Source organism: Eupeodes corollae, chromosome 3 (genome assembly GCF_945859685.1).
Source record: "Eupeodes corollae chromosome 3, idEupCoro1.1, whole genome shotgun sequence".
Taxonomy (NCBI): Eukaryota; Metazoa; Arthropoda; class Insecta; order Diptera; family Syrphidae; genus Eupeodes; species Eupeodes corollae.
Genome location: NC_079149.1, coordinates 89,462,935 through 89,490,213, shown reverse-complemented (window position 1 = coordinate 89,490,213; position 27,279 = coordinate 89,462,935). Strand labels below are relative to the sequence as shown.

Here is a 27,279-nt window from a genome sequence, read left to right as displayed (position 1 = left end):
GGAAAATGTCAGTTTGTTATGAAGAAAACTGAATCTGAGTCTCATCGAATGTTCTGAAGAACGTTTATTAAGCAAAAATTTCAATCAAATTTCAAAACGTCTAAAAGCCATGGGTATGATTCAAAAGAAGGAACTTGCGATCCGTATTAGTTGAAACCAAAAGACATTGAACGACAGCGTGTAAGTATTTGTTAACTATTGATTCAGATGTAAAAAAAGGAAGGGATTTAAGCATAGTATACTGATCGGTGACGAAATGTTCAATTCAATATCTCTAAACGTAAAAAATGGGAAAGTGCCCATGGCCAGCTCGGCTCAGTAAAAATTAAGTGAAAAAATCCCAAGTGACCGTTATCGAAGTAAATGTATGTGTTTGAGCAGAGAATTAAAAGGCAACCGCCCGCAAGAGGCACGATAAAGTGATTTTGAAGCACAACAACGCTCGACCCCAAAAATGTTAGATCCACTTTTGGCAAAAAAACGCTAGAGACTTGAATTAAATTTTATATAATATATTGTAACGTGATACCAAACAGGTATATTTTTTGAAACAAATCAATATAACGGTTTTTTTTTATAAATCAATAAAACTAAAAAAAATTGTCACCTCCAAAATTTTACGACTGAAATATGATTTCATCTCCAAAACAATTTTGTGCGACGAAGAACAATGTTTTTGACATCTGATAAAATTTTGAGAAAAATCGAATGGACAGCTTTTTTACAAAAAAATAAAAACCTAAAAAAAATATTAATAAAAGTTGGAAAAAAATGATTTTCAACTCAAATATCTTTTCAAAACTTTGAAATATTGGCTTTAATTTACTTGTATCCTTCTAAAAATCTTGTTTTCAACATTCAGTTAAAGTTTGAATAAAATCGAATTGACAGTTTTTGTACAAAAAATTAAAAACCGAAAAAAAAATTAACAAAAGTTGGTAAGAAATGATTTTCGACTCGAATATCTTTTCAAAAATTTGCGGTAATAGCTTCTAACTAATTTTTTCTTATAAGAAATATTGTTTTCAACATTAGGACAAATTTTGAGAAAAATCGAATTGACATTTTTTTTTTAAATAAAAACCTAAAAAAAAAAATGTATAAAAGTTGGTAAAAATTTACTTTCGGCTCAAATAGCTTTTCAAAACTTAAAAATATTGGCTTGAAACTTATTTTATTTCACAGAAAATATTGTTTTCAATATTCAGTAATTTTTATATAAGAATCCAACAGTCCGGTTTTTCATAAAAAAAATAAAATCTACAAAAAATAGTAAGCAAATTTGGTAAAAATTGATACGAGTACATATATAGACAAACTTTTAAGCAAGACAAATCGACAGACGGGATGGGAAGTTATCAGTGTGGGTCGCATCCCAACATCCCAAAATTAGGCTATTTTCGGTTCCGACTTAAGGCTGCAAATATTTTGAAATTGGTCTATCGATCTACAGTGGTGGACACGAATTGAGTACAAGTATTTTTCTACTTTCAATTTTTTACTACTTGCAAGTAACGGTTTATTTCTATGCTGTTACTATGACTACCTTAATATGGTAATAAAAATGTGTAAATGTGTGAATGATTGAAAAGTGAAAAACCGTTTTGCGAAATATGAAGATTCTTTGTGATTTGCGTTGTTTTTAGCTAGACATAAATTTAGCCCGTTTTGCAATCAAAGAGTGTATTTTTAATTTTTGTGTTTTTTTTTTTAAAGAAAATAATAATTTTTGAGGTAATTAAAGGAATATTTAATTTAATGATCTATATTAAAAAAAATGAATTAGTCATGGCAAAAGGAAAATGGTGCTCAAAGGAAAAAGTAGTCTGATCTTGAATATTAAGTTAAAAGGGCGGACGGTAACAGACATTTCTAAGTTGTTAGAATGCTCCAGGAAGCTGGTTTATGATGCCCTTCCTCATTTCAAAAAGTTTGGAGTGATTGAAAACGTTAAACAAAACCCCCGGGCCAGAAAGACAACTACAAATGAAGATAGAATTATTTATAGGTTATCGACCAAGGATCCATTTAAGGCCTCCAGTGCCATTCGAAGCGAACTTTCAACGAAATGAGTAAATATTTGCTCAAGGACCATAAGACGCCGATTTAATGACAAAAATCTACGTATGTGCGTTGCTCAGAGAAAACCGCTTGTATAAAAAAATCTGAAATCTAGTTTACGTTTTGCCAAAGCTCATTTGGACAAACCAATTAGTTTTTGGAAAAACGTGTTCTGGGGCGATGAGTCCAAATTCTGCCGGTTCGATGGGAAAAAATTATGTATGGCGTCCGAAAAACAGGGAATATGATCCAAGGTACACCACTAACACGGTGAAACACGATGAATGCAACGTTATGATGGTCTGGGCTACTTTTTCATGGCACGGCAGCGGCATTGACCCATCGTAAAAATTGACACCAAAATAGACCAGAACGTGTACAGAGCTATCCTGTTGGATCATATGATACCCTACGCAGAAGACAATTTGCCGTTATTATGGCGCTTCATGCACTACAACGACACTAAACGCATTTCAAAGTAAGAGAAGTGTGCTTTAGAGGTGAATAAAATCGACGTTTTGAAGTGGCCAGCACAATAACACGATCTTAATCTGATCGAAAATTTGTGGAATGATGTTGAACATTACATTGAGCAAAAATAACAACCAATTTAACACAATTGTGGCAGGCGATTCAAAATGCTTGGTATGCAATTCCAAAGTCACGATGTGAGGCTTTGGTTGAAAGTTTGCCAAGACGAATTGCTTCTGTACTACAAAATAAAGAGTTCCCTATCAAATAATAAAAAAAACTAAGAATTGATAACGGTAAGTAAAATTCTATCAAGAAACTGTTGAATTTGCTAAATTCGTGTCTAGGCGAAAAAAATTGATGTTTTTACATTCCATACTTTTTTCTTCTACAGATGTTAAACATATTTGATGAAGTACTATGAAAACATGATTTATGTAAATTAAATAAAACTAATTTCATAATAAGAAAACAAATTGAAGATTAAATGGTTTTTATTTTCTTTAACAAGTGTGCTAAATTCTTGTCCACCACTTTAGTTCGTGACATGGCAACTCTAGTCAACTCATTGGGTGTCAAAAACAACTTCAACGAATTTCGTCCTTATGCATCATCATAAGTAAAACACAATATTTGAGCTTTATTTCAAATAGCAAAAACATTTACAATGATTTATTGGCAGCAGCCAATAAATTTAAGTAGTTCCTAAAAAATTTCTTGAATTGTTATAATCACCTTTAAAGAAATCCTCAATGCCACACGATTATGTTATTAAAATTGGCTTATTTAATTGAATAGAATGCTGACATTTCAAGAATTCTCAAAATCCCCCCTAAAAAGTACAACACAAAAATGAAGAGAAATAAAGTTAAGTGATTAGTTAAGCTTTCTCAAAGTATATTATTAATAGAGCATTATGTCGTCCTTTGTGTCTTTTTATCCTTCGTTCGTTTTCCCTCGACTTCTATATATTCCCCTATATCTATACGTATTACGGGAAAACTGTCAAAATCTTATTATCTTTCAAATAATTATTTGAAAAAAAAAACTGAATTTGATTAGGCTATCTATAAGATTTTCTGTGCTCACAGAAACCATCTCATAGGATTATCACATTTCAAGTGGAAATAATGTCCCTCGACCTCTTCTTATTCTTCTCCTTTTTCTACTTCACTTTGTCCTTTTCCGCTCTTTCTATTCGTATAATAAATTTATACAAAGCCGCACTTGACTACTTTGAGGATGAAATGAATACTTGATGCCATGCAAAACTTCTTCATCTTCATCTATTTTCTTAATTCGATTTTATTTTTGCTTGTCGTCAATTATTGCTTTTAGTAATATTAATATTTTTAAAGGACTAAAGAACGACAACAAAAAACTCAATTTAAATTTATTTGAAGGAGCAATTTGGTAGCCTTGTCACATCGTTGATTTAACATTTCAATCTGTAGACGAGGACAAAACTCAACGGAGTGTTGACAGCATCGAGACTTTTTGCGGATGTGTTAACAAAAACTAAATCCAACTAAATCCTGGATAAATTTGGAGCAGTACAAAACAAAATGGAAACTACAAAAAGGATTGGAAATCATTGTTGCATGAACAAAAACAAAACTGAGCATTTTCAATGTAACATGAGAGTTACTTAGGAAAAACAAAAAAAGGATAACCACCTCTTGGAATGGGAAATAAATAGAAAAGGATTTCAATGGAAAATGATATGCACGACCAAGTCGAACGTTCTTGCCTTAAGGTTCTTGGTTTGAAATAACAATATGAAATTTAATTTTTAAATTTATTTCATAATAATCAAAGCATTATGTAATACATTTCAATTTATATGGGTACGTTAAACATTAATGATAAAAATATCAAATACAAAGTTAAGAATTAAAATAATTTGAGAAAAATGATTTTGAGATTATTTTTATTTGATATTTTAATGAACAGAATTTAAAAGAAAATTATTTCGATTACTGTTAGACGACAGTTTGATCGGCTTAAATTTTTTGAATTGTTACTCGATTTCTCAAGTTATTTTGTCTTAAATTTAATTGGAATCCACACAGGACTGATGAAGATGAAATACAGCTACTCAAAATTTCAACTATTAAGCCAAGTTGAAAATAAAAGGGTGTCCCAAAATTAACGCAAGATTTGAATTAAATAGAAAATGCCGTTTTTAGTCTTTTGATAGTTATATTTTTATTGACTCGTAAAGTACATAGGATAGGGTTATGTATGGAATAACACATCGGACAAATGGCCTCCACGGCTTTGCATGCACATGCGCACTCTTTTGTTGAAATTTTCCATGACCATTCTGCATAAATGTGGCTGAATTTCGTTGATGCAGAGTTGAATCTCCTCCTTTAATGCACGGGTGGTTGTGGGCTTGTTGACATAGACATGTGATTTCAAATAACCCCATAAAAAGAAGTCTAATGGTGTTTAATCACACGATCTAGGAGGCCAATTTTAATCACCGAAACGAGAGAGTACACGACCTGGAAATGTCTCATGCAGTAATTGAATTGTTTCACGGGCTGTATGACATGTGGCACCGTCTGGTTGAAACCACATATTGGACACATCAATATCATCCAATTTTGGCAGAAAGAACTGTGTAATCATGTCGCAATATCGAGCACCAGTAACAGTCACTGCTTGACCAGCATCATTTTCAAAAAAATATGGCCCAATTATGCCTCCAGCCCAAAATCCACACCATACAGTCACGCATTGTAGATGCATTTGTTTTTCGACAATCACATGTGGGTTCTCCGAACCCCAAATGCGGCAATTTTGGCGATTGACAAAGCCATCAAGATGAAAATGTGCTTCATCGCTTAGGATGATTTTGCTCGAAAAATCAGGGTCCATTTGTTGATGTTCAATAATCCATTCAACGAACTCTCTTCTCTGTCCATGGTCATTAGGCTTCAATTGTTGTGTTAGTTGAATTTTGTAAGCATGAAGACACAGATCTTTGGTGAGTATACGCTGTCCACGACGTCGAATTGAGGTTCCTGGATTGTCAGCAACACTCTCACGCACTGCTTCGACATTCACATTTGAACGGCTTGTTTTTGGACGACCAGTGTGTTTGGCGTCTCCAACGTATCCAGTCGCCATGAATTTTTCAATTAATCTCTTCACAGTTGACGAAGTTAAAACACTATTCCGACCATATTTTGTATGAAATTTTCGAACTGCAGCCGCAAAGCTTTCACTATTTTGAAATATTCTTTAATAATGAAGAACCGTTGTTCTATCGTGTAACGCTCCATTTTTAATAACCCTATACTGTTAGCTGTCAAATTACTTTTTTTTCAGGGTTGCCAACACTTCACTGCACAAATGGCGGCAAATTCAAATCTTGCGTTAATTTTGGGACATCCTTTACTTTCGGTGATTAGTCAGGACTCCAAACCTATTCGTTTTAGATTACCAAGATATGGAGGCAAAGCTGATCCATGTGGCCAATGGAGAAAACGTAGTGAAGTACTAAGGGGCATAAATTGAACAAATGTATTCAAGGACTGATCTGACAAACATGGATCTTTTGCATAACGCAGAAGTCCAGATGCTGAACCCAATTTTCTAGCATAAATCGGCCGATACTACATTTTCACGTTCGATATTCGTACGAAGTTCATCAATCATCGTTGGATAGACCACATTGGCATAGACCACAGACTTGACGTAGTCCCACAGAAAATCGCACGACCAAGGTGCCCAAGCGACTGTACCATTTCGTGAGATTTCACGTTCTCCAAACTTGGTTTCCAATTAATTGATTGTGACATTCGCTGTGTGGCTTGTGGCGCGAAACCGTCATTGAACGGTAGTGATCTCCATTTACAGTAACGCCCGGTCTTGACCACACCGTAATTTTTTCGAGATGCAATGATGACAAATGGAGTACGTGTGGATTGCTGATTGACCAATACCGCATTATTTTATATTGACAAAGCCATTCAGCAAAAAATGAGCCTCATCACTGAAGATGATTTTTCGATAAAAATCTGAATCATTTTCAAGTTGTTGCTCAGCCCAATTCACGAACATACGATGCTTCTGGAGGCCAAGCGGCTTCAGTTCTTGCATTTATTTAATCTTGTAAGGATGTATGCCAAGATTTGTTTGTAAAATTCGCCTTAACGACGTCACAGAGATGTCCAACGCTTGAGAACGACAAGTGAGAGACACATGTGGGCTTTCTGCAACTGAAGACTCATCGGCAGCAATATTCTCGACACTACGGGCACTTTTTTGTCTCTCTGATACCTGAACTGCCAGAACTTGGTATTGTGCCTGTCGTTTCAAATTTTTCACTAGACGCTCAATTGTTGATCTGCAAGGAAGATTATGACGACCATAAATTGGACGTAACGCTCTTAAAGTTGAAGCCACTGAAGCCGAACTTCGGTAGTAAATTTTAAAAAGAGGCTGGGATGTGACACACTTATAACTTCCCATCCCGTCTGTTGATTTATCTTACTTAAAAGTTTGTCTATATGTACTCGTATAAATTTTTACCAAATTTGCGTACTATTTTTTGGACTGTTGGATTTTTATATAAAAATTACTGAAAACAATATTTTCTGTGAAATAAAATAAGTTTGAAGCCAATATTTTTAATTTTTGAAAAGCTGAGTCTAAAGTAAATTTTTACCAAGTTTTAGTATTGTTTTTTTTTTTATAGTTTTATTTTTTGTAAAAAAAACTGTCAATTCGATTTGTTTCAAAATTTTACAGAATGTTGAAAACAATATTTCTATAAGATAAAATTAGCTTGAAGAGAATACTTCAAATTTTTGAAAAAATATTTGAGTCGAAAATCAATTTTTACCAAGTTTTGTTAATTTTTTTTTAGGTTTTCAATTGTTTGTACAAAACCGTTAATTCGATTTTTTTAAAAATTTTACTGAATGTTGACAACAATATTTTTTATAAGATAAAATCAATTTGAAGCCAATACCTACAATTTTTGAAAAGATATTTGAGTCGAAAATTATTTTTTACCAACTTTTATACATTTTTTTTTGGGTTTTTATTTTTTGTACAAAAACTGTCAATTCGATTTTTCTCAAACTTTGTCCTAATGCTGAAAACAATATTTCTTATAAGTAAAAAAAAACTTTTTAAAAGATATTTAAGTCGAAAATCATTTTTTACCAATTTTTGTTAGTTTTGTTTCGGTTTTTAATTTTTTGTAAAAAAAACAGTCAATTTGATTTTTTCAAAATTTTAATGAATGTTGACGACAATATTTTTTGAAAGATAAAAGTAAATTAAAGCCAATATCTCAAAGTTTTGAAAAGATATTTGCGTCGAAAATCAATTTTTACCAATTTTTTTTTAGTTTTTTATTTTTGTAAAAGAACTGTCAATTCGATTTTTCTCAAAATTTTATCAGATGTCAAAAACATTATTCTTCGTTGCACAAAATTGTGTGAAGATGAAATAATATTTTAGTCTTAAAATTTTTTTTCAGTTTTTTTTGATTTATAAAAAAAAACGTTGAATGGAATTTTTCCAAAAAATATATTTGTTTGGTATCACGTTACAGTTTATTATATAAAATTTAATTCAAGTTTCTAGCGTTTTTGGTTCGTAAGATATTTAGGGTTAACCAAAATTTTCACCTTTTTTTCAAACTGCTATGGTAAAAAAACCACCTAAGCAATTTTCTTGAGAGCCCTTTCTGCATCTTTCTGTCTTATTATCTGTATAACAAAATTTATTTGAAGTCGATACCTCTTCTGGTTCTTGAGCTATGGACAACGAAAAAAACGTCGTGAACGTACGTACACCGCCTGCACAGACACCTTTCTAAAAATCTTTTATTTCGACTCTAGAGACCTTGAAACGTCGAGAAATGTCAAAATTTTCAATTTGACAAATCGGACCCATTACAATAACTTCCTGTGGGAAGTTAACAACAAAGCAACAACAACACTTTTTTAACACTTTTAATGGGGCCCAAATTATACAACCGTATTCAAAAACTGATCTGAAAAATTATAAGGATTTAGAAACTACCTAACAATTATTTTTATAAAGCCTAGAGTGCTATTAGCTTTTTTTTAACTTCTTATAGGACGAAGCTTGAACAACAGGCAGTGGACGGCGATTTTCCGAACAAAATTTTCTTTAGCGACGAAGCCTATTTCTCACTAGGCGTGTCTATTAATAAACAAAATTGTCGCATTTTACCTTCTGAGAATCGCCAAGTAATTGAAGAGAGGCCATTACCTCCACAAAAAATCACTGTTTCGTGCGCTCTTTGGTGCGGAAGTGTGATTGGGCCTTAATTCTTCGAAAGCGACGATGGAACGACTGTCACTGTCAATTTGTAGGGTTATATGATAACCGAGAATATATGGTTTCAAGCATTTGGTGCCACATGCCACACAACTCAAGCGAATATGGGTTTATTTCACGAGACATTTCCTGGCCGCGTAATTTTCGTCGTGGCAATATAAACTGGCCACCAATATCATGCGATTTGATACAGCTGGACTTTTTGGCGGGCGACCCGAAAGACTTTGTGTATGCAGATAAACGTTTAAGCCTTGAGCACTTAAAAATAAACATTCGACAAGTTATGGCCGAGATACCGCCAATATGTGTCAAAAAGTGGTAAAAAATTACATCAAAAGAATCGATGGTAGCAACATTCCGCGTGGCAGTCATTTTAAATGATGTAGTGCTTCCCAAATAATGTCAACGTTCAAACTTTTTATTAGAAAATAAATATCATGACAAAATATTTCGTATGTGATTTTTTTACATTTACTTTCAAAACCGCAAACCGCAAAAAAATCAATTAACTGCCCTTTTTTATAAACTGAAAAAAAAATATATGTCACCTCAAATATTTTACGAACAAGAAATGGTCGAATCAACAGTTTGTTTACAAAAAACAAAAACCTGAAAAAAGAAACATTTCTAAAACTTGGTAAAAATCGAAAAATTAAAAATTTTGTGTTGAAACTAATTTCAACTTATAAACAAATATTTTGTTAAGCATTTAGTAAAATTTGTTAGAAATCGATATTCGTTTATCGATATCTCGTGAATAAATGAAGGTATTGACTTCAAAATCATTTTATTAGAATTTGTTTTCATAAGAAATAAAAACGTTGAATAAATGTCACTGAAATTGTTGGAAATTGGTTTTCGCCTAAAAATCTCGTTAACAAAAATAGATTTAAAAATCAAACTTTTTCATCATATGTAAAATATTGTTATTAATTTTTAGTTAATCTTTTAAAAAATTCAACTTTTTTAACAAAACGCGAAAATCTACAAAAACTACAGAAAACTGATAAGAAATGGGTTTCGACTAAAGTATTCGGATCACAAAGAAAGGTATTTGCTTCAAATTATTTATCTCACACAAAATATTTAAAAAAAAAGTAAAAGTTTTAAGGAAGACAAATCGACATGATGGTCGTCGCATCCCAGCTTCTTTTATGAAATGTAGTTGATATGATTAGTAAAAGTTAGATCGAAGAAGTTAGACAGTTTTGCAAGTTCGTAGAGTTTAACATGTATTCATAGTCAAGTACGTTATGTTTTCGTAAGAAACAATATTCAACATTAAACGATTTGTATTGCACCATTCCCATAGTTTAAGGTGATCATCTTGAAATAATTCGCAGTCCATTAAGGAATTAACTGTTTGAAATATTTTCACGTTATCATCAGCGTATATTAATCGAATTTAAGTTTTTAAGGTAGTGGCAGGTCGTTTATAAACAAATAAAAACGGACCAAATTGGCTACCTTAAGGTACACCAGAATTAACAATGAAAGAAGTAGAATGGTCCTTTTTGATTGATCAATAATTAATTCGGTTGTAATCCGCTTTGATCTAAATTACTTCAAAGTACTTTAATCCTACGTTTGTCAAATGCGTTGCTAAAACTTGTAAAGAAAATTACATTGTAGTTATTTTCTAAAGAACATCAACATAAACTTTTGTAAATAGATTCGTAACAGTAGATTTTCTTTAACAAATTCATTTTGGTTACAGAAATTAGAGGAAAAGTTATAAAAAAGAGCATCACAAAATACAGATTCAAACAGTTTTGGAATAACATGGAATTCAGTTATAGGACGATATTTACAGATAAGATGCTTGGGCCTGTTTGGTGGGCTATTTTGAGAAACCAATAATTCTACAAAACCAGAAAATGAGAACATTCAAAAGACTTGTTCGGTTCGAAAGAATAAGCTATATGAAATATGTGGATATGGATATGAAATATGTGTCGCAAATCAGGACCAGTATTTAGGTTTTCTTCAAGGTTTTAGAATTTTGTTAAGTATAGAAGATTCAGAAATTCTTAGATTTATGTGAGCTAAATGGGGAATTTGTATAATAAACGTATTGAACAGCACTTTAGAGTTGTGACTTGTTTCTTCTTTATATGTCAGGTTTGAAGGATACCCCTCAAATTTTTCCTTCAGTTGCAACTATTCATATTCAAAATTCGAATTGTTAACAAATTGTATTGTTAAAATTTTACCAAAGCCAATGTAAGACAATGTAGAACCATGTAGAAGAATTACATTTTTTTTACGGTAAAATGGAATACAAATTCGAAAACCATATTTTTTTTTGTAGTTGTGGTGAAAGGGAATGCTATATGCATTTAGGCGTTGTTAAAAATTGTTTCAAAGTTAAATTCGATTTTCTCTATGAACCCATTATGTACCCCTTATAAAATCAAGTTTATTGTATAATATACAAAATATATAGTATTACAGAAATTCTTCTGATAAATGTGTAGGTATACCAGAAATAAATCAATGGACCATGGAATAGAAAGCTCTCCTAAAGGACCTCAACATATACCAAGACCAACTTAAGTCTTTTCTGAACGGTCGGTGGTGGTAGCGGTAAAAAATTGTTTTATATTTTATTTTTTAGTTCTTAGTTCATGCCCATACAATAGCAATGCAGTGAAAAGGATTTAGAAGGTACAAAAATATAGAAATTTATTTGAAATTGTACTTTTGTTGCTGTAAACTTTTAAAGAGGTTTTCTTGTTAGTTCTCTGTCTTTTTCCAACCTAATTCCTCAACATAGTTCTTAACTTTTTTTTAACTATCTTGCAAAACGTTTTCATCTGTTTTTAATACTTTTCTTTGAAGGTTTATGAGGTTGAAGGAAGAAGAAATTTTAAAATTGAAAATCGAATGGTATTGTTTTATTTAATCCGCATTTTATTTTATTTTTGGAAAATAACTGCACAATGAAGCATATTGTTGAGGTTAATGTATTGTTTTATTTAATTCGTATTTCATTTTTGAAAAATAACTGCACAATTAAGCATCTTGTTAAGGTTAATGATTTGAATATCTCTGAATACAAAGAATTGTTATATTATTCTTTTGAAATTTTACATTTTATGAGCTTAACATTTAAACATATTTTTCTGTGTTAGAAGAAAATGCACTTAACTACACTGAGACTTATTTTCAACGTTGTTGCTTAAAAATTAACACCCATAGAACAAATAAAACAATATTTTAAATCAAAGCTATAATAGGAATATATTAGTTTATGGAATTTTTAATTAAAGACTCTACAGCACATTTTCTTATTTTTTATAGTGCAAATAAAAATCATTTGAGATATCACGGAAATTTTACTTATAGTTTTAGAAAGTAAATATTCAACATTATTTTAATTCTCGAGTATTTGTGCAGAAAAACCAATGATTTAATTGTTCAAGATAACACTGGTTACTTGCACAAACACAACAATACTTTTTTAAAGGAATAGATTTTTTAAAACCGAATCTAAAATGTCTTAAAATATGAAACTTTAAAATAGTAAAGACTACTAAAAACAAGTTTTTAAGGTTTAAGTTAAAAAAAACTTACCCCTCAACAATAAATATTTTGATGATTTTGCTTACTACAAATCTTTGTCTTTTAGCAAACCTAAAATTTAATACTTTTTTTAATTTTGAAAGATATATTTTTAAATAAGTTTTCGATGTTTAACCTTGATTCTACATATCTGCTCGTGTTATAAAAATACCTAATTTCGACATTTTTTTAAATATTTTTGTAATATATTTCAAAATCTTAATATCATAGAATTGTTAAGGCAATGGATTCGTTGCAGGAACCAAACTTAGGTACTTTCAATCTGTTTTGCCTTTTTCTTTTGAAAACCGTTTCAGCAAACATGGTTCAGTGTTTCTTGAATATTAATTTAAGACGAAGTGACGGGTACTAAATATGTGAGTAATCATATTAAAAAAACCAACAAGCTCGACAAAAGAAAAAGGTGAAACACTCAAAAAATAGGTTCAAAGTAAAGTATCCTCTTAATAGATAATAGGCAAAAGTTACAAATAAAAAGCAATAAAATGACCGTAACAGTTGTGCCAATTAACACTAAGCCAGTAAATTTACTCTAAACTTAGACTTCCGCCCTGCAGCAGGGCTCTATATTAGTTAAAGAACTCTAAGCCGTTGACAAAGTTGGTTGGTAAAGAGCTGTTTATAAAAAAGCCCTTGATATACTGCATAAAATTCGTTGATAAGCCCGTTGAGAGCCGTTAATAAGCTCCTTAAGATCCCTTGATAAGGCAGTTAAAAGCCGTTGATAAACCGGTTGAAACTGGAGGCTGTTGATATTACCAGACCAGCCAAGAACAGCCATCCTAGGTCACGGAATCAGATAGGAAGGGCAGAAGGATACTACTAGCCGACTATCGATGCAAAATCAAGAAAATTTATATAGAAACGTTAAAATTTTCCAAAGTTTTTTTAAATTAAATTTGAAATCAGAATAATAATATAAAAGACCAACAAAAAACCAATTGGTAAACTGTAATTTGATTTCCAGGAAGAAAACATTGTTGACCAGTGTCCTCAGGTATCGAAAGTATCATTCAAAATTAATTAATTTGCGTTCAGTCGTTTTTGATATAAATTTTTGTTTATTGATGTAAATTTTGGAATTAAAACATAAAAAAATGTGGAGGGAATACTCCAAAATGTCTTTAGCATGGATAGAATTGAGCCATATTCGATGAAACAAATTTGTACGTGTCTAGAAATGCCAAAAGTCATTTTTAAAAAAATTAACGAATATGATCACCCATTGTAAACGCGATTTAAAATAAAAATAATAAATTGTTTGGTAAGCGAATTTAGGCAGTTTTCATACTGCAGGTCATCAGGGCCGGATTGAGGGGAGGGCAACTGGGGTGGAAGCCTTGGGGTCAATACAAACGGGGGGCCCTCACAATAGAGACTTCGGAAATTTTTTGTTTCAAACTCCAACTAGTAAACATCTTTTCCTTTGATATGTATATTGTTTGTCTTTTACCTTTACTTACAGCCTACAGTACTTTGTACATACATGATTATTTAATTATTTTTATGTTAAATAACAGAAATCATTGATCTATATTTGTTCACTCCAATGAGGCAATCAGTGAAATATCGAAATCTTCTGACAATGCTGCAAACATGAGTGGCAATTACAAAGGAGTTGCAGGTTCTTATTTTGGAAATTTATCAAAAGCGGCCAGTTTTTGGTCTTGAAATAGCTCAGCTACACTCGTTGGTCTTGTCGAGCTGAAGCTACGAAAGCCTTAGTCAACTGTTATTCGGAAGTCGAAGAAGCTCTAACCAGCATATCTCCTAATGAAGAGCAAAAAGACATAGTGAGGAATAAAGCAACGCACCTTCTACAGAAGATGAGTGGTCTCGAAACCGCTTTGTTTACAACATTCTGGAACGATATCTTGGAGCACCTCAACGCTACAAACAAGATATTGCAAGACCTGAAAATGATTCTTGAATCGGCAATGCGTGCACTAGAATCATTGAAACCATTCGTTGAATCCAAACGAAATGATTTTGATAAATACGAGGAAGCAGCCAAAAAAATATCCCATACTGATGATGTACAATTTCGCATCCGCACCAGAACAAGAAATGTGAGGTTGAATCCGCTCGATTACGGGAAAGAACAAGACGCAAATCCGTCACCCAAGGAAAAATACAAAGTATCCGCCTTCATCCCAGTGATTGACCAGCTATCCGTTTCTTACTGAAAGATTGCATGCCTATGAAGCTGTACGATAGAGATTTAGATTCCTGAATCACATCGAGAAGATGGTTGTAAAAATGTGCACGCTGCAGCAGAGGCATTTTTGAAAGTATATCCGGATGATTTAGAGCCTAGTCTTGGTAATAAGTTGGTTCAATTTGTGCTTTGATTGACTCATACAAAAAGGAGAAAGACTATGGAATAGATCAATCGCCGGAACTATTTTACTACCAATTTCTCGAAAATCAAAATTGCAAAGCTACATTCCCAAACCTCGAAATTGCATTGAAATTGTATTTGGTTTTGATGGTAGCAAAATGCACTGGAGACCGCTCATTTGCAAAAATAAAAATTATAAATAATAAGCTTTGAACCATCATGGGACATAATTGTCTATCGCAACTTTCTAGCATTGAAAGCGATTTACTCCGAGAACTGGATTTCCAAGAAATCATCAACGATTTTTCGGCGAAAAAACCTCGAAAGGTTCCCATAAATATAATTTCAGATAATTCTCTTTTCCCTTTATATTTATATGTGTTTGTTCAATACTAAAGGAATCTACGTGGTTTCACAATAAATTATTAATTGAAAAACTCGAGTGAAAAAAATGGTATACTTTATTTTGAAAATAATTAGGGGCGAAGGGTCCTCCGCTCCATTACTGCCCCGAGGCCTCTGGACCTCTAAGTCCGGCCCTGCAGGTCATTAAGAAGCTTTCGTTCTTCGAGATAATTCTTAAGGTGATAATTAATCAGCGTGTCCATTACCTTGAGAAGAAGGGACGTAAGCCTTATTTGACGATAGTTGAAGGGTGAGGAGGATTCAGCTTTCGCAGGGACAGGCTGGAGAAATGTTGTTTTTCGTCACACGGAAAAATTTCGGTAGGGTAGGAAGGATAGAAAAGCTTACGCAGTGGTTTAACCAGCGTTAAAGAACACCTCTTCAGAACAATAGCAGGGAAACTACTTTCCGGTCTATCGGATTTGTTAATGTCAAGATCTTTAAGTACTAGAGCAAATGAAGGAGTGCGAAGCAAATTTGGCCCATAAAATCTTTTACGCTCTTAAGAACAGAAGGACTCATGACACTCTCTGGCAGCATCGAATTAACAGCAATGTGGATTGACCTGAAACTTCAGAAATTCAGTTGGCTCGTCAACAAGCTGAGATATTTGAATTAACTAAGCCAATACTACCTTACTTTGGGCGTTGTGTACAGTGGAATCTCCCGCAATGAAGATTACAGCGAAGGATAATGGGCAACAATTCTTTAAATGGATTTGTACAGAGCATCAAATACGCAAAAAGTAGAATGTCTGTCCAGATTTGATAATCGAAAAAGCTCGTTTAAATTCACATACTTGTCCCTTGGGTATGCTCGTTAAATTCTGACCTTGCAGCATTACTAAATGCATCCAAAACTCAATGGTGGTGTCTTGAAAACTTAATTAAAAACCTTTGCTACCATCTTTGAGTGATCCCCTCCTCACTAATTGTGGGACGCTAAAAAGGCAATGTTGCCAAATATGTCACAAGATAATTGGGTTTCCCGAGACTCTAAAAATGCTCATCGCTCATCAATCATGCACGGAGATTTATTCTTTAGCCGTACTACCGGAATGCTAAATACTATCCATACTATCTCACCTTGTCATAAGAATTTTTAAGAATTAAAAACTTATGTGCAGTGAAACCTCCTTTCAAAGATAAATTAATTTTTAAAAGTCATCTAGATGAGAAAAAAGTGTTTCACTGTCCTACATTTCGAGGACCTGTATATTATTACCAATTGGTAGTAGTTCGGTAACAAAGTAATTCCCATAATCTGCAACTTGCAACAATTTTATAATTAATATTTTAAATAAATTCCGAAATGCAAATCAAAATAAAGTGTTGCATTTCGCACAAATAATATCCTGCAAATTTAGCACTGAATGAATGTACCATCATAAACATAAATAAAAGGAAAGTTAAGAAGAAGATGATAAAAATCATTAACTTAGCATTTTTGAACTTCAGAGAATGGTGGTGGGCAGATCAGTGAAGAATCAGGAATTTTCACTTTAAATTTTCCAAGATTCCTGCAACAAAAAATAAAACCAAAACCAAGCGAAACGAACAAATTTGGGGGAATAAGAATGAGAATGAGAAAAGTTGATGATGGCGATGGGCGTGAAAGGATATTAAAATTGCTCGTCCACATTTCGTTGTCACTTTGGGACTTTTGGGTAGCAGCGTTGCGATAGCGACTATTTAAATTGTATTTTCGCTGTCTCTCGTCCGTGTTCGTGTCCGCGTCATCGCCGCCGACTCTCGTTGTTGTCCTTGTTGTCGAGGACACCGAGAAGTATAGTTAAATAATTTTTTCGGTGTCAACGACAGCAATGACGAAGATGATGACGACTGACGATGGCGACTATGGCTATGACGATGACGTTATGGAGGCGACATAATTCAGTCGATGAAAACGGGGAGGACATTCGTGGAAATATCATATTTTTGGGAATTTCATCCTTGCCGATGCGATGCCATGCCATGATGAATTTGATGGTCATACTTAATAATTTTTATTTTTTATTTTGTCAAGGATTTTTATTTTCGTTTCGTCCTTATTTGGGGGGATGATGATGCCTTGGGTTTGTGTGATGGAAAATTAAATATTATAACTTGTTGGTTGACAAGAAATGGCAAGATGATAAGAAGATACAAATTGAAATCATGATGTGACAGTTGGTGGCGGTCTTGTCAGATTGTTTAACGTGATGTTGTTCCCTTTTAAAATACATTCAAGCGCAAAAATATGGCAACCCAATATTCAGAAATGATTCAATCATGATCTATATTAAAATTTTTAAATCAATAAATGATTTATAAGAAATCAAAATCATAGTAAAATATCATAATTTTTCAATTTTTGTAAATGGGTTTTATTTATGCATGTCAACTGACTTGGAGTGCCCAAAAAAAGTATATTTTCTATAAACACAGCATGCTTACAACGGACAGGTCCTTGATTAATTTTTTCTGTTCAATTTTCTTATTCCTTTAGAAGGTATTAATTGATATCAGCTTTAGGAAACATGTGATAAATATGTTTTACACTTCATTATGGACGTTTCCTTTACCAAGTTTTCGTGTTATAAATTCAAAATGTTGCACAAATTAACTATATACAATGTATCTACATTAGCGAAACACTTAGTACAAACATTATACTTATTCCTTATTAGGAAGGAACACTTGACCATCAGCTACCCTAAAATTAACTTAATTATTTTTGATTACTTTTTGTGTTATTTTACTTTCGCATGCTATACATTATATGTATGCTTTATACATATACTCTGTTTAGTATCTATATAGTTTTATGGATTATGTACTATATATACAAAAGCAGACGTTAATTTACTGGAAGGACAAGGGTTGTAAACTTAACTCATTGAATGTTATGATTATGGTGAGCAATGAATTTCGAGAACCAGAAACGGAAGTCATTAATCGTAGGCCCTGTCAGAAGTGGCGACCGATTGCTAAATAATATAAACGATACTAGACAGTGTCAATTTGGCTTACAATAGAAATTTTGGAATTGGTGAAAAGTGAAAATTGAATGCCTATAAAAATAAATAAGCTCATAATACGCATTTATGTATGTGAATTTCCAGTCTCGTTATGGGTTCCAATCTAGGAAAATTGAACAAATTTAATCTCTGATATTTTATAGTAAATAGTTTTTGTTGTTGAAAATCAACATATTCGCATTTGTGAGTTTATTTTAAAGACATTTTTACCTCTTAGCTCAGAAAAAGTTTACAAGGAGGGCAAATAAGCACTATTATTTTGAAAAAGAAAATGTTTAAATTAAAAAAAAGAGGCTGGATATTGATAATTTCCCATTCCGTCTGTCGATTTGTCTTGCTTAAAAATTTGTAGGTTTTCGTGTTTTGTTAAAAAAAAAGTTGTCAGTTTAATTATTATAAAAACATTTTAAAATTAAACACAATATTTTGTATATAATGAAATAGTTTAATTTCGAAATCAGTTTTTGTTACTGAGATTTTTAGTCGAAACCCTATTTTTACCAATTTTAGTAGCATTTTTTAAAAGCCTTTGTGTCTTATATAAACAAATAAAAATTGGATATTAGAAATTAATTTGAAGTCAATATCTTCTATTATTCACGAGATATCGATATCGCTGAGTTGTAAGTCACTAGGCCCTTGTTCACAACGGACTGTTGCGCCACCCAATTTATTTATTTATAAGTAAATTGTTATAATGGTTTTTATTGTTTGTAACAAAACTGTCATATCGATTGCTCTCAAAATTTGATTGAATGTTGAAAACAATATTTCTTATAAAAATTAATATTTCTTAAAAAAATTTGTTTGAAGTAAATATCTTAAAGTTTTGAAGAGATTTTTAGTCGAAAATCAATATTTATCAACGTACCGATTGTACAGGAGCCGCCTATCCACGGTTCTTCGTCTGACGTGGTGAATTAGAGGAACTGCCAATCTAGCCTGTATCAGACTGCATCTGCCTAAGAGAGGAATGCGTTTGGTGAAATGAAGACACGCAAGTGTTGCACTCTGAAAATACTCGTCGTTCGGATATAACGCCCCGAAAATTAAATTGTGGGTCAATGTGGCTTGGAACAAGCTTTATCACGAAATTTTCAATTCGGTTGATTCGAAACCCGTTGTATAGGACATAGTTGGAATAGTTGTGAACGAAAGAAGATCCTTAACAGCGTCGTAAAAACTGCCGCTCGAACACCGAAAACTTCTCTGTTTCGTCAGAGCGAAGTCTCCACTTGCCCTGGTCAGAGCAGCATTTATATTTCTGTCGAAATATAAATACTAATCTAACCAGATACCGAGATACTTCACTACACTTTTGCTCTTTAATCGCTGCCCGTGAAGATCAACGATGATAATCTTGCGCCAATTCTTCCACAAATCCCTCGTGGCCCTAGCCAACGGAGTCCGGAATATTGCATCTTGCGAGGAATTGACAAATTCTCCAAGAGTAATACTTGTCATGGAAAAGTGGTTTCTTAAATTAGCTGTTCGGATTCGGCATATAAACTAAAGGTCCCTTCCATCCCTGCAATTACTCGCACACAGGAATGGTTGAGAGTTTAATGTCACTAGGCCCTGGTTCTCTATGGGCTGTTGAGCCACCCAATTTATTTATTAGTCTTCGCAATATCACTGAATCTTGTCGAAATCACTCTGCAAGAGAATTCTAATAATCTCCAACTTTCGGGAAATTCTGTACGCAATTAGATCGTTGGCGTATGCAATTGCCTTGGATAGACTACCTAGCGAATTCACCACTCCCGTTGAAGACCATTGTTATTTCAAATGTTTTGGTAGAAATTAAATTTCCACTTTTGACTAAAAACTTTCTACCGTTAAGCATATCATATGGAATATACAACAATGGCTTGTTTATGCCAAGCCTGCTCAGTTTAAGGTAAAGACCCTCTAACCATACGGTGTCAAAGGACTTTTCCAAATCAACCACAACAGCACCTGTATATTGTTATTTTGTTTTATTTTATTGGATATCAGAATCGAGTTTAAACGCAGCATGAATTGTGTCATGACCCGCCTTGAACCCGAACTGTTTATCCGGAACTATTTTGCTGTCCGCAGCCAACTTAGTCTTATTGATGATCTGTTCGAAAACTGTGCTGATGCTCGGAAGAAGACTTATCGACCAAAGATAAAGGGTGATTTTTTTGAGGTTAGGATTTTCATGCATTAGTATTTGACAGATCACGCGGGATTTCAGACATGGTGTCAAAAAGAAAGATGCTCAGTATGCTTTGACATTTCATCATGAATAGACTTACTAACGAGCAACGCTTGCAAATCATTGAATTTTATTACCAAAATCAGTGTTCGGTTCGAAATGTGTTTCGCGCTTTACGTCCGATTTATGGTCTACATAATCGACCAAGTGAGCAAACAATTAATGCGATTGTGACCAAGTTTCGCACTCAGTTTACTTTATTGGACATTAAACCAACCACACGAATGCGTACAGTGCGTACAGAAGAGAATATTGCGTCTGTTTCTGAGAGTGTTGCTGAAGACCGTGAAATGTCGATTCGTCGCCGTTCGCAGCAATTGGGTTTGTGTTATTCGACCACATGGAAGATTTTACGCAAGGATCTTGGTGTAAAACCGTATAAAATACAAGAACTGAAGCCGAACGATCTGCCACAATGACGAATTTTCAGTGAATGGGCCCTAGAAAAGTTGGCAGAAAATCCGATTTTTTATCGACAAATTTTGTTCAGCGATGAGGCTCATTTCTGGTTGAATGGCTACGTAAATAAGCAAAATTGCAGCATTTGGAGTGAAGAGCAACCAGAAGCCGTTCAAGAACTGCCCATGCATCCCGAAAAATGCACTGTTTGGTGTGGTTTGTACGCTGGTGGAATCATTGGACCGTATTTTTTCAAAGATGCTGTTGGACGCAACGTTACGGTGAATGGCGATCGCTATCGTTCAATGCTAACAAACTTTTTGTTGCCAAAAATGGAAGAACTGAACTTGGTTGACATGTGGTTTCAACAAGATGGCGCTACATGCCACACAGCTCGCGATTCTATGGCCACTTTGAGGGAAAACTTCGGAGAACAATTCATCTCAAGGAATGGACCGGTAAGTTGGCCACCAAGATCATGCGATTTGACGCCTTTAGACTATTTTTTGTGGGGCTACGTCAAGTCTAAAGTCTACACAAATAAGCCAGCAACTATTCCAGCTTTGGAAGACAACATTTCCGAAGAAATTCGGGCTATTCCGGCCGAAATGCTCGAAAAATTGGACTTTCCGAATGGACCACCTAAGACGCAGCCGCGGTCAACATTTAAATGAAATTATCTTCAAAAAGTAAATGTCATGGACCAATCTAACGTTTCAAATAAAGAATCGATGAGATTTTGCAAATTTTATGCGTTTTTTTTTTTTAAAGTTCTCAGGCTCTTAAAAAATCACCGTTTATAAGGGGTTGGAGTTGTTCTCTCCCTTTTTCGGGAGAGGATAGACCACAGCGGTTTTCCAATGAAGAGTGTGGTATAAATGGTAATTACCTCCATCGGTAAATGCCTTAGTACAATGTTGGATATACCAACAAAACCTGCTGAATTTTTGTTTATTATTGAGTTGAAGACGAGCTGAAGCTCGATCTTCGTCACTAACAAGGGACTCGATCCAATTTGCTCGACGATTATAGCATTTGCAAAAGAATCCTCATTGAACCACATGAAACCGCGGTTCTCAGATCGCCATTTTGTCATTCCATTTCGAGGGTTAAAGTGATAAAGTAGGGCTCTGTTTTCCAGGTCTTGGTTGGGGGAAATGCTAGCATTCACCTTGTACACTAGCTGGAAAGCAGCTCCCACTACCTCCACCTTTTCCTTCCGATATTCAATTATGTAAAAGTCATCGACAAAGATGGCTTCTTCTAGATCTATATTGTCCAACGCACTAACCATCACGCCACGGGTACAAAATAATGCAAAATAAAAAGTGTTATTATAGAGCGTTGTTTTGGTCAAATGAAAAGCCGATTCCCGATCCTTTAAAATTGTGATTGCGATTTTAGATGAATTTGTTGAATTTACTCGTACGAATCCAATATTCACTATTAGTATAAAGTTACTAGGACATAATTTCATTTATTCATACCAAATGAAGTGAATCCTGTAGATACTGCCTTTAACTACAAGTACCAGCATTTCCTTTTACTTTCTAATTTTAGTAAGAACTTTAGTTGTTTGCAGCATATGGCCCAATAAGTAAAGAGAATTTGATAAACTTATTAATTAAAAAATTAAGAAAGGTAACTCCTTATTATGAACTAGCGTAAGTTATTAATATGTATAAAGATCTGGGAACTTAGAACATTTCAGAGGCTCGTGGAAACAAAGAAGAAACAATGCATAGGAAACATAAGACACACATTTTTTCAACATTAATTATGGTATTCCATCAAAACTGAAACATTAATTTAGCTTTCAAATATTGTCACGTGTAGTATAGAACAGTTTTAATCTTATGTCTGCGTCATAAGTTATGGACTGCTAAAAGCTACGAAATCAGCTTTTTCTTGATTTTTCTACGTTTCTATAGGTTAATAGTATAAGCACTTTTACTATGATTGTCAAGAATTAAATTTGCTAAAATGTTTGCTGAATAATTTGTTTTCATTCGCTTAACCTTTTTGGAGATAGAAGCTCAACTAGTTATCGAATCCTAACCGTATCTATTATCAGATACAATACTTGCTGCTTGAAAATGAATCTCTGGAGTTATAGTAAGGAAAATAATTTTTGTTGTAAAAATTGTCTGTGCAATGTGCGGATTTTAACTGACAATTTTTTTTTGTAGTTAAAAGTTGGTAGAGATACAATTTGACACCTGTCAAACTCAGATGTCATAAAAGGTGTACAAATATAAGTTAAATTATCTTTATAGCTAAATTATTATCGTAACACACTTATTATAAAATTGTTACAGTTTTTTATTCATTGCAGATGCAAAAATAAAGTATACTGGCTGAGACACTAGGCGCCGCCGGCCGGCGCTTGATTCTCTAGACTTTTGAAGAAATATTATGAACTTCATGAATGGACTACACTGCATTGTCAGAAGTTATGGTTCTTAATGTCTTTGCTTTAAAAAAATGGAAGTTTTTGAAAAAGAAGCAAATATGCAATTAATTTAATGATTTTGGACTAGAATTTAGCTCTATTGTAAAGACAAGGGTTTGATATTATGTTTTAAAAATTATTTCGGTCAAGTGACTGACACGGACCCATATAAGTTCCAGTCGAGAGCACCATTTTTAACAACTTTCTGCCGTGCCGAATATTCTCTTTCAACGCTTCAATCGTCTCGGGTTAATTTGCGTAGACAACTGACTTCACAACCCCATAAAAATAGTCCAACGATGTTAAATCGCATGATCTTGGAAGCCACGGCACAATCTCAGGACGTGATATAATGCGCTCAATAAATTGATTGTTTTGTTAAACTGTGCGAGCAGAATTGTAAAATGACAAACCAAACCAAGCGTAAATCAAGTGACAGCTGTCAAAAAAGATCAACTCCGAAAAAAGTATTGCCAGTTCGAAAACCATATGAACTAAAGTTTACAGTTTTGTTATCTATTTATGTAATAAAATTATTTACATTTAAGAATAGAAACAAATGGTAAATTACAGAATTGATATTTCCCGCCATTTCCAAAAAAAACTTTTGATTCAGTTTTTTAATAAATATAATGAACAAAGTTACTTACCTTCTTTACATTATGCCTAAATAGAACGTATCGCAGATCATATGAACAATGGTAGCCTCGGACGTTCAACTGTCTGAGGGTGTGATTTGTAACGAGGGTTTGAACAGTGTTCGTGGCAGTGTCCAGTACGGCTAATCCTCCATCATCCGATTGGAAGACATACTTTCGTGTTGTCACCCAAGCTGGTTGCAGCCGATTCGGCGTAAGATCGCCTTGCAGGTACTCATCGAGTATCATACGACGGCCTGACCAATAAAGGAGTTCATCGACGTACCTGTGTTTATATACAAAAATAATTATTATTTTCATTTTTTATTGAAAAGTAAATGTTATGAGGATATAACTTACCCCAAGAGGTAGATCGCTGTTATGATACCGGCTATTACAAAACTTATTACTAATAACGAAAAGATAATACTACGCCAATTGTGACCTTCGTCGTAATCTAGGTCTTCGTTTTTCTGCTTTGGATCTTGAACTTGGAGGGTTTCATCGGGTGGTAAACGCCATGATCCACCTCGATCTGCACCCGCATTTGCATGCATTTCACTTTTGAATGAATTTGAAAATTCTGTTTTTAAATATTATTCTTTGTGTTTTTTTTTATTTTTTGTTTATATTTGTTTTTAAGTTTTAAGATTAAATATTGGAAGATGCATTTACTACATAAATATGGAAAATTTAAGATGTTTGTTTTCTATATTTTTTGGTTTTGTTTTTGTTTTGATTAAGTGAAGATTTTTGATTCATAGATGTTTTGTTTTTTAGAGTTTAGAGTCTTTGATTTAGATCTTTTTGTTTTTGTTTAATTTCTAAATAGTTTTTTTTTTTTATTTTAAGAGAATTGAAAATTAAGTTTAGTCCTTGATGTTTTTTTTTCTTAATTTGATTTTGATAATTGTTATAGTAGTTTTTTTGTTTGTTGTTGTCTGTGTTGTTGGTGAAAGTTTTACATAGTAATTTTAGGGTGGTGGTGGTGGTTGAATTTTGTGTTATTTATGAGGAGGACCCTCATCAACTGCCCTTAATGGGTCACCACCACCACTGCTTGATTGGATTTCGCCCGCCATGATTGGAATATTTGTTTTGTGTTGTCCACAAGAGTCATCGATGGCAAGCAGTTTTTCTGAAAATATAAAAAATAGATACTTTTAGAAAAATTTAAGTTGTTAAGGTTTTTTTTCTTCTAAAAGGTCAATAAAATTGTCATCATCTACAAAATTTAGTGATAAGTTCTTTTATACGAAAAGTTTAAAAAAATTACATCCAAATCAATCATGAGGAAAAAATTATCAAAAATATTCCTAAATCATTAAGAAAGAAAAATGTTCTTTAAGGTCACTAAACTTGGACTTATATAACTTCTTTTTAATGTGTCGCATTAAATGATATTGTGTCAACGCATCTTTGGTCAACGATATTTTTGAAATTTTTCATCAAAACTTATTCTTGAAGAAGCTATTTAACTGCATTTTCTTGATGAAGCTATAGCTAAAGCTGTCCCAACAAATTATTCAACAAGGCATAACATACCAAAAATCAAATGGTTTTATTATGAATGTTTAAAGGCTAGAGATAAAGCATTGAAGATGTATAATTTTATTTCGAAAATTCAACCCGGATATCTTCACGAAGATGTACTTCTAGTAGCAAACAAAATTTTCAAACAAATTTGTTTGAGTTCATAGAAAAATTACCTTGGACAATTAATGCAAGAGGCTTCGAACTCAAGCAATTCAAAATGTTTTTGGAAAGCTATAAGAGGGATAACCAGAAGACCTCACACTATTAGCGTTAGTTTACATCTTAATATCCTTAAAAATCAATTCTACAAACTTCTTAACCCTATAACAACGGCTCAATATTTCAATATTTTTGGTTGTAAATGATTACCTAGACCTCACATAGGTTTGGAGGAAGTCAAAGAACCTATTGCTAGAACTAAACGTAACAAAGTACCAGGAGAAAACAGAAAAAAATTTGAGTTTTACAAACATTTAACAGAAGAAGCTTTAATTGTAATGGTGGATTCGTTTAATTAAATATTTAGTGAAAACATTTTATCACAAGGTTTCAGAAATGTGATTTTGTTGTCACTTCACAAAAAAGGCGACTTGGATTCAGAAAAGAATTATAGAGGTATTACGTTTCTGAATTGTTCTTTGAAGATTTTCGTACTAGTACTGCACGGAAGACTCACAGCATGGGTCGATAATGAAAACCTTCTTAGTGATTTTCAGGCTAGTTTAAGACAGACTCATTCAACAAATTTTCAAAATTTCAACCTTATGAATATTGGGCAGTCGTTTCATTATCAACAAAGGAATCTTTATACATTACATGTAGACTTTAAAGCCGCTTTTGATCATATCGATAGAAGGTTACTATTCTGCAAACTTTAACTGATAGGAACGTTAACGAAAATGTTTAATGTTTTTAAACGATTGTACTTGGACACAAAATCAGCGGTACGGAACGGCAAGCATTTTTTACAATGGTTTGTAACAACAATGGGAGCAAACAAGGGTGTGTGCTGTTCATGCTGTTTCTTGATGACCTAAATGAAGTGCTTTGCTGTAGAATTTGGTGGCCTGGAAGGAGGATTAAAATACTCATGTATGATGATGTCTTGTTATCGGACAACCCCCAAGGACTTAGTCGCATGATTTTGGACCTTAAAAAATATTGTGAGATTTGGAAGTGCGAATTTGAGCAAGCCGCACATAATTATATGCCGAAAGGCTGGTGGAAGTTATGACATAAACAGAAGTGGAAATTCGTGGTAAAAAACGTTAAAAACATCAAGGAGTTGACTAGCAATGAAAATAACCTCAAACTTAAATATGGATAGCCATCTTTCCAACAAGCTTCAAATAGCAAAACCAACAATTAATAGCACATGGAAGACCTGTACGAGTACAATCGAACTTAGTTTTAGAATGAAATATACACTGTTCGAGACAACTTCTAAATCAGTTTTGTTTTATGCCGCTCAAGTTAAAGGTTATCAGCAAAATGGAGAAGTGGAAAATCTACTTAGTTTTTTTTTCTGAAACGAGTGCTTATATTATACACTTCCATTTAGTTTCCCAAATTATATGCTTTTATTGTAGACAAGAATGTCTCCAATATTTATTTCAACTTTGAAGCTTTATTTCGATTATATTTTTAAAGGTCTATCTCATCTAGAAAACGGTTTTACAAAGCTTATTGCAAAACATGCAACCTCGGAGCTACCACAAATCCTATATTGTGTCCAAAAGTAAGTTGGTCTTATTTCTCAGAATATTTTGGCACTATTTCACTTTGTCATAGTGCAAT

General features: G+C 33.3%; 1 protein-coding gene across 3 annotated transcripts in view; it reads right to left on the bottom strand.

The window, feature by feature from the left end:
* The window catches only part of LOC129952072 (inactive dipeptidyl peptidase 10-like), an 81,139-nt gene extending 56,050 nt beyond the window's left edge, over positions 1–25,089 (bottom strand). For all 3 annotated transcript variants that reach the window (XM_056064499.1, XM_056064500.1, XM_056064501.1), the window contains exons 1-2: positions 24,307–25,089; positions 23,959–24,232 (exon numbers count right to left, since the gene is read on the bottom strand). In XM_056064499.1, coding sequence (XP_055920474.1) covers positions 23,959–24,232; positions 24,307–24,503 — 471 coding nt within the window. In that variant the 5' untranslated portion in view covers positions 24,504–25,089. The remainder of the gene's footprint in view (positions 1–23,958; positions 24,233–24,306) is intronic.
* Positions 25,090–27,279: the final 2,190 nt, after the last annotated feature.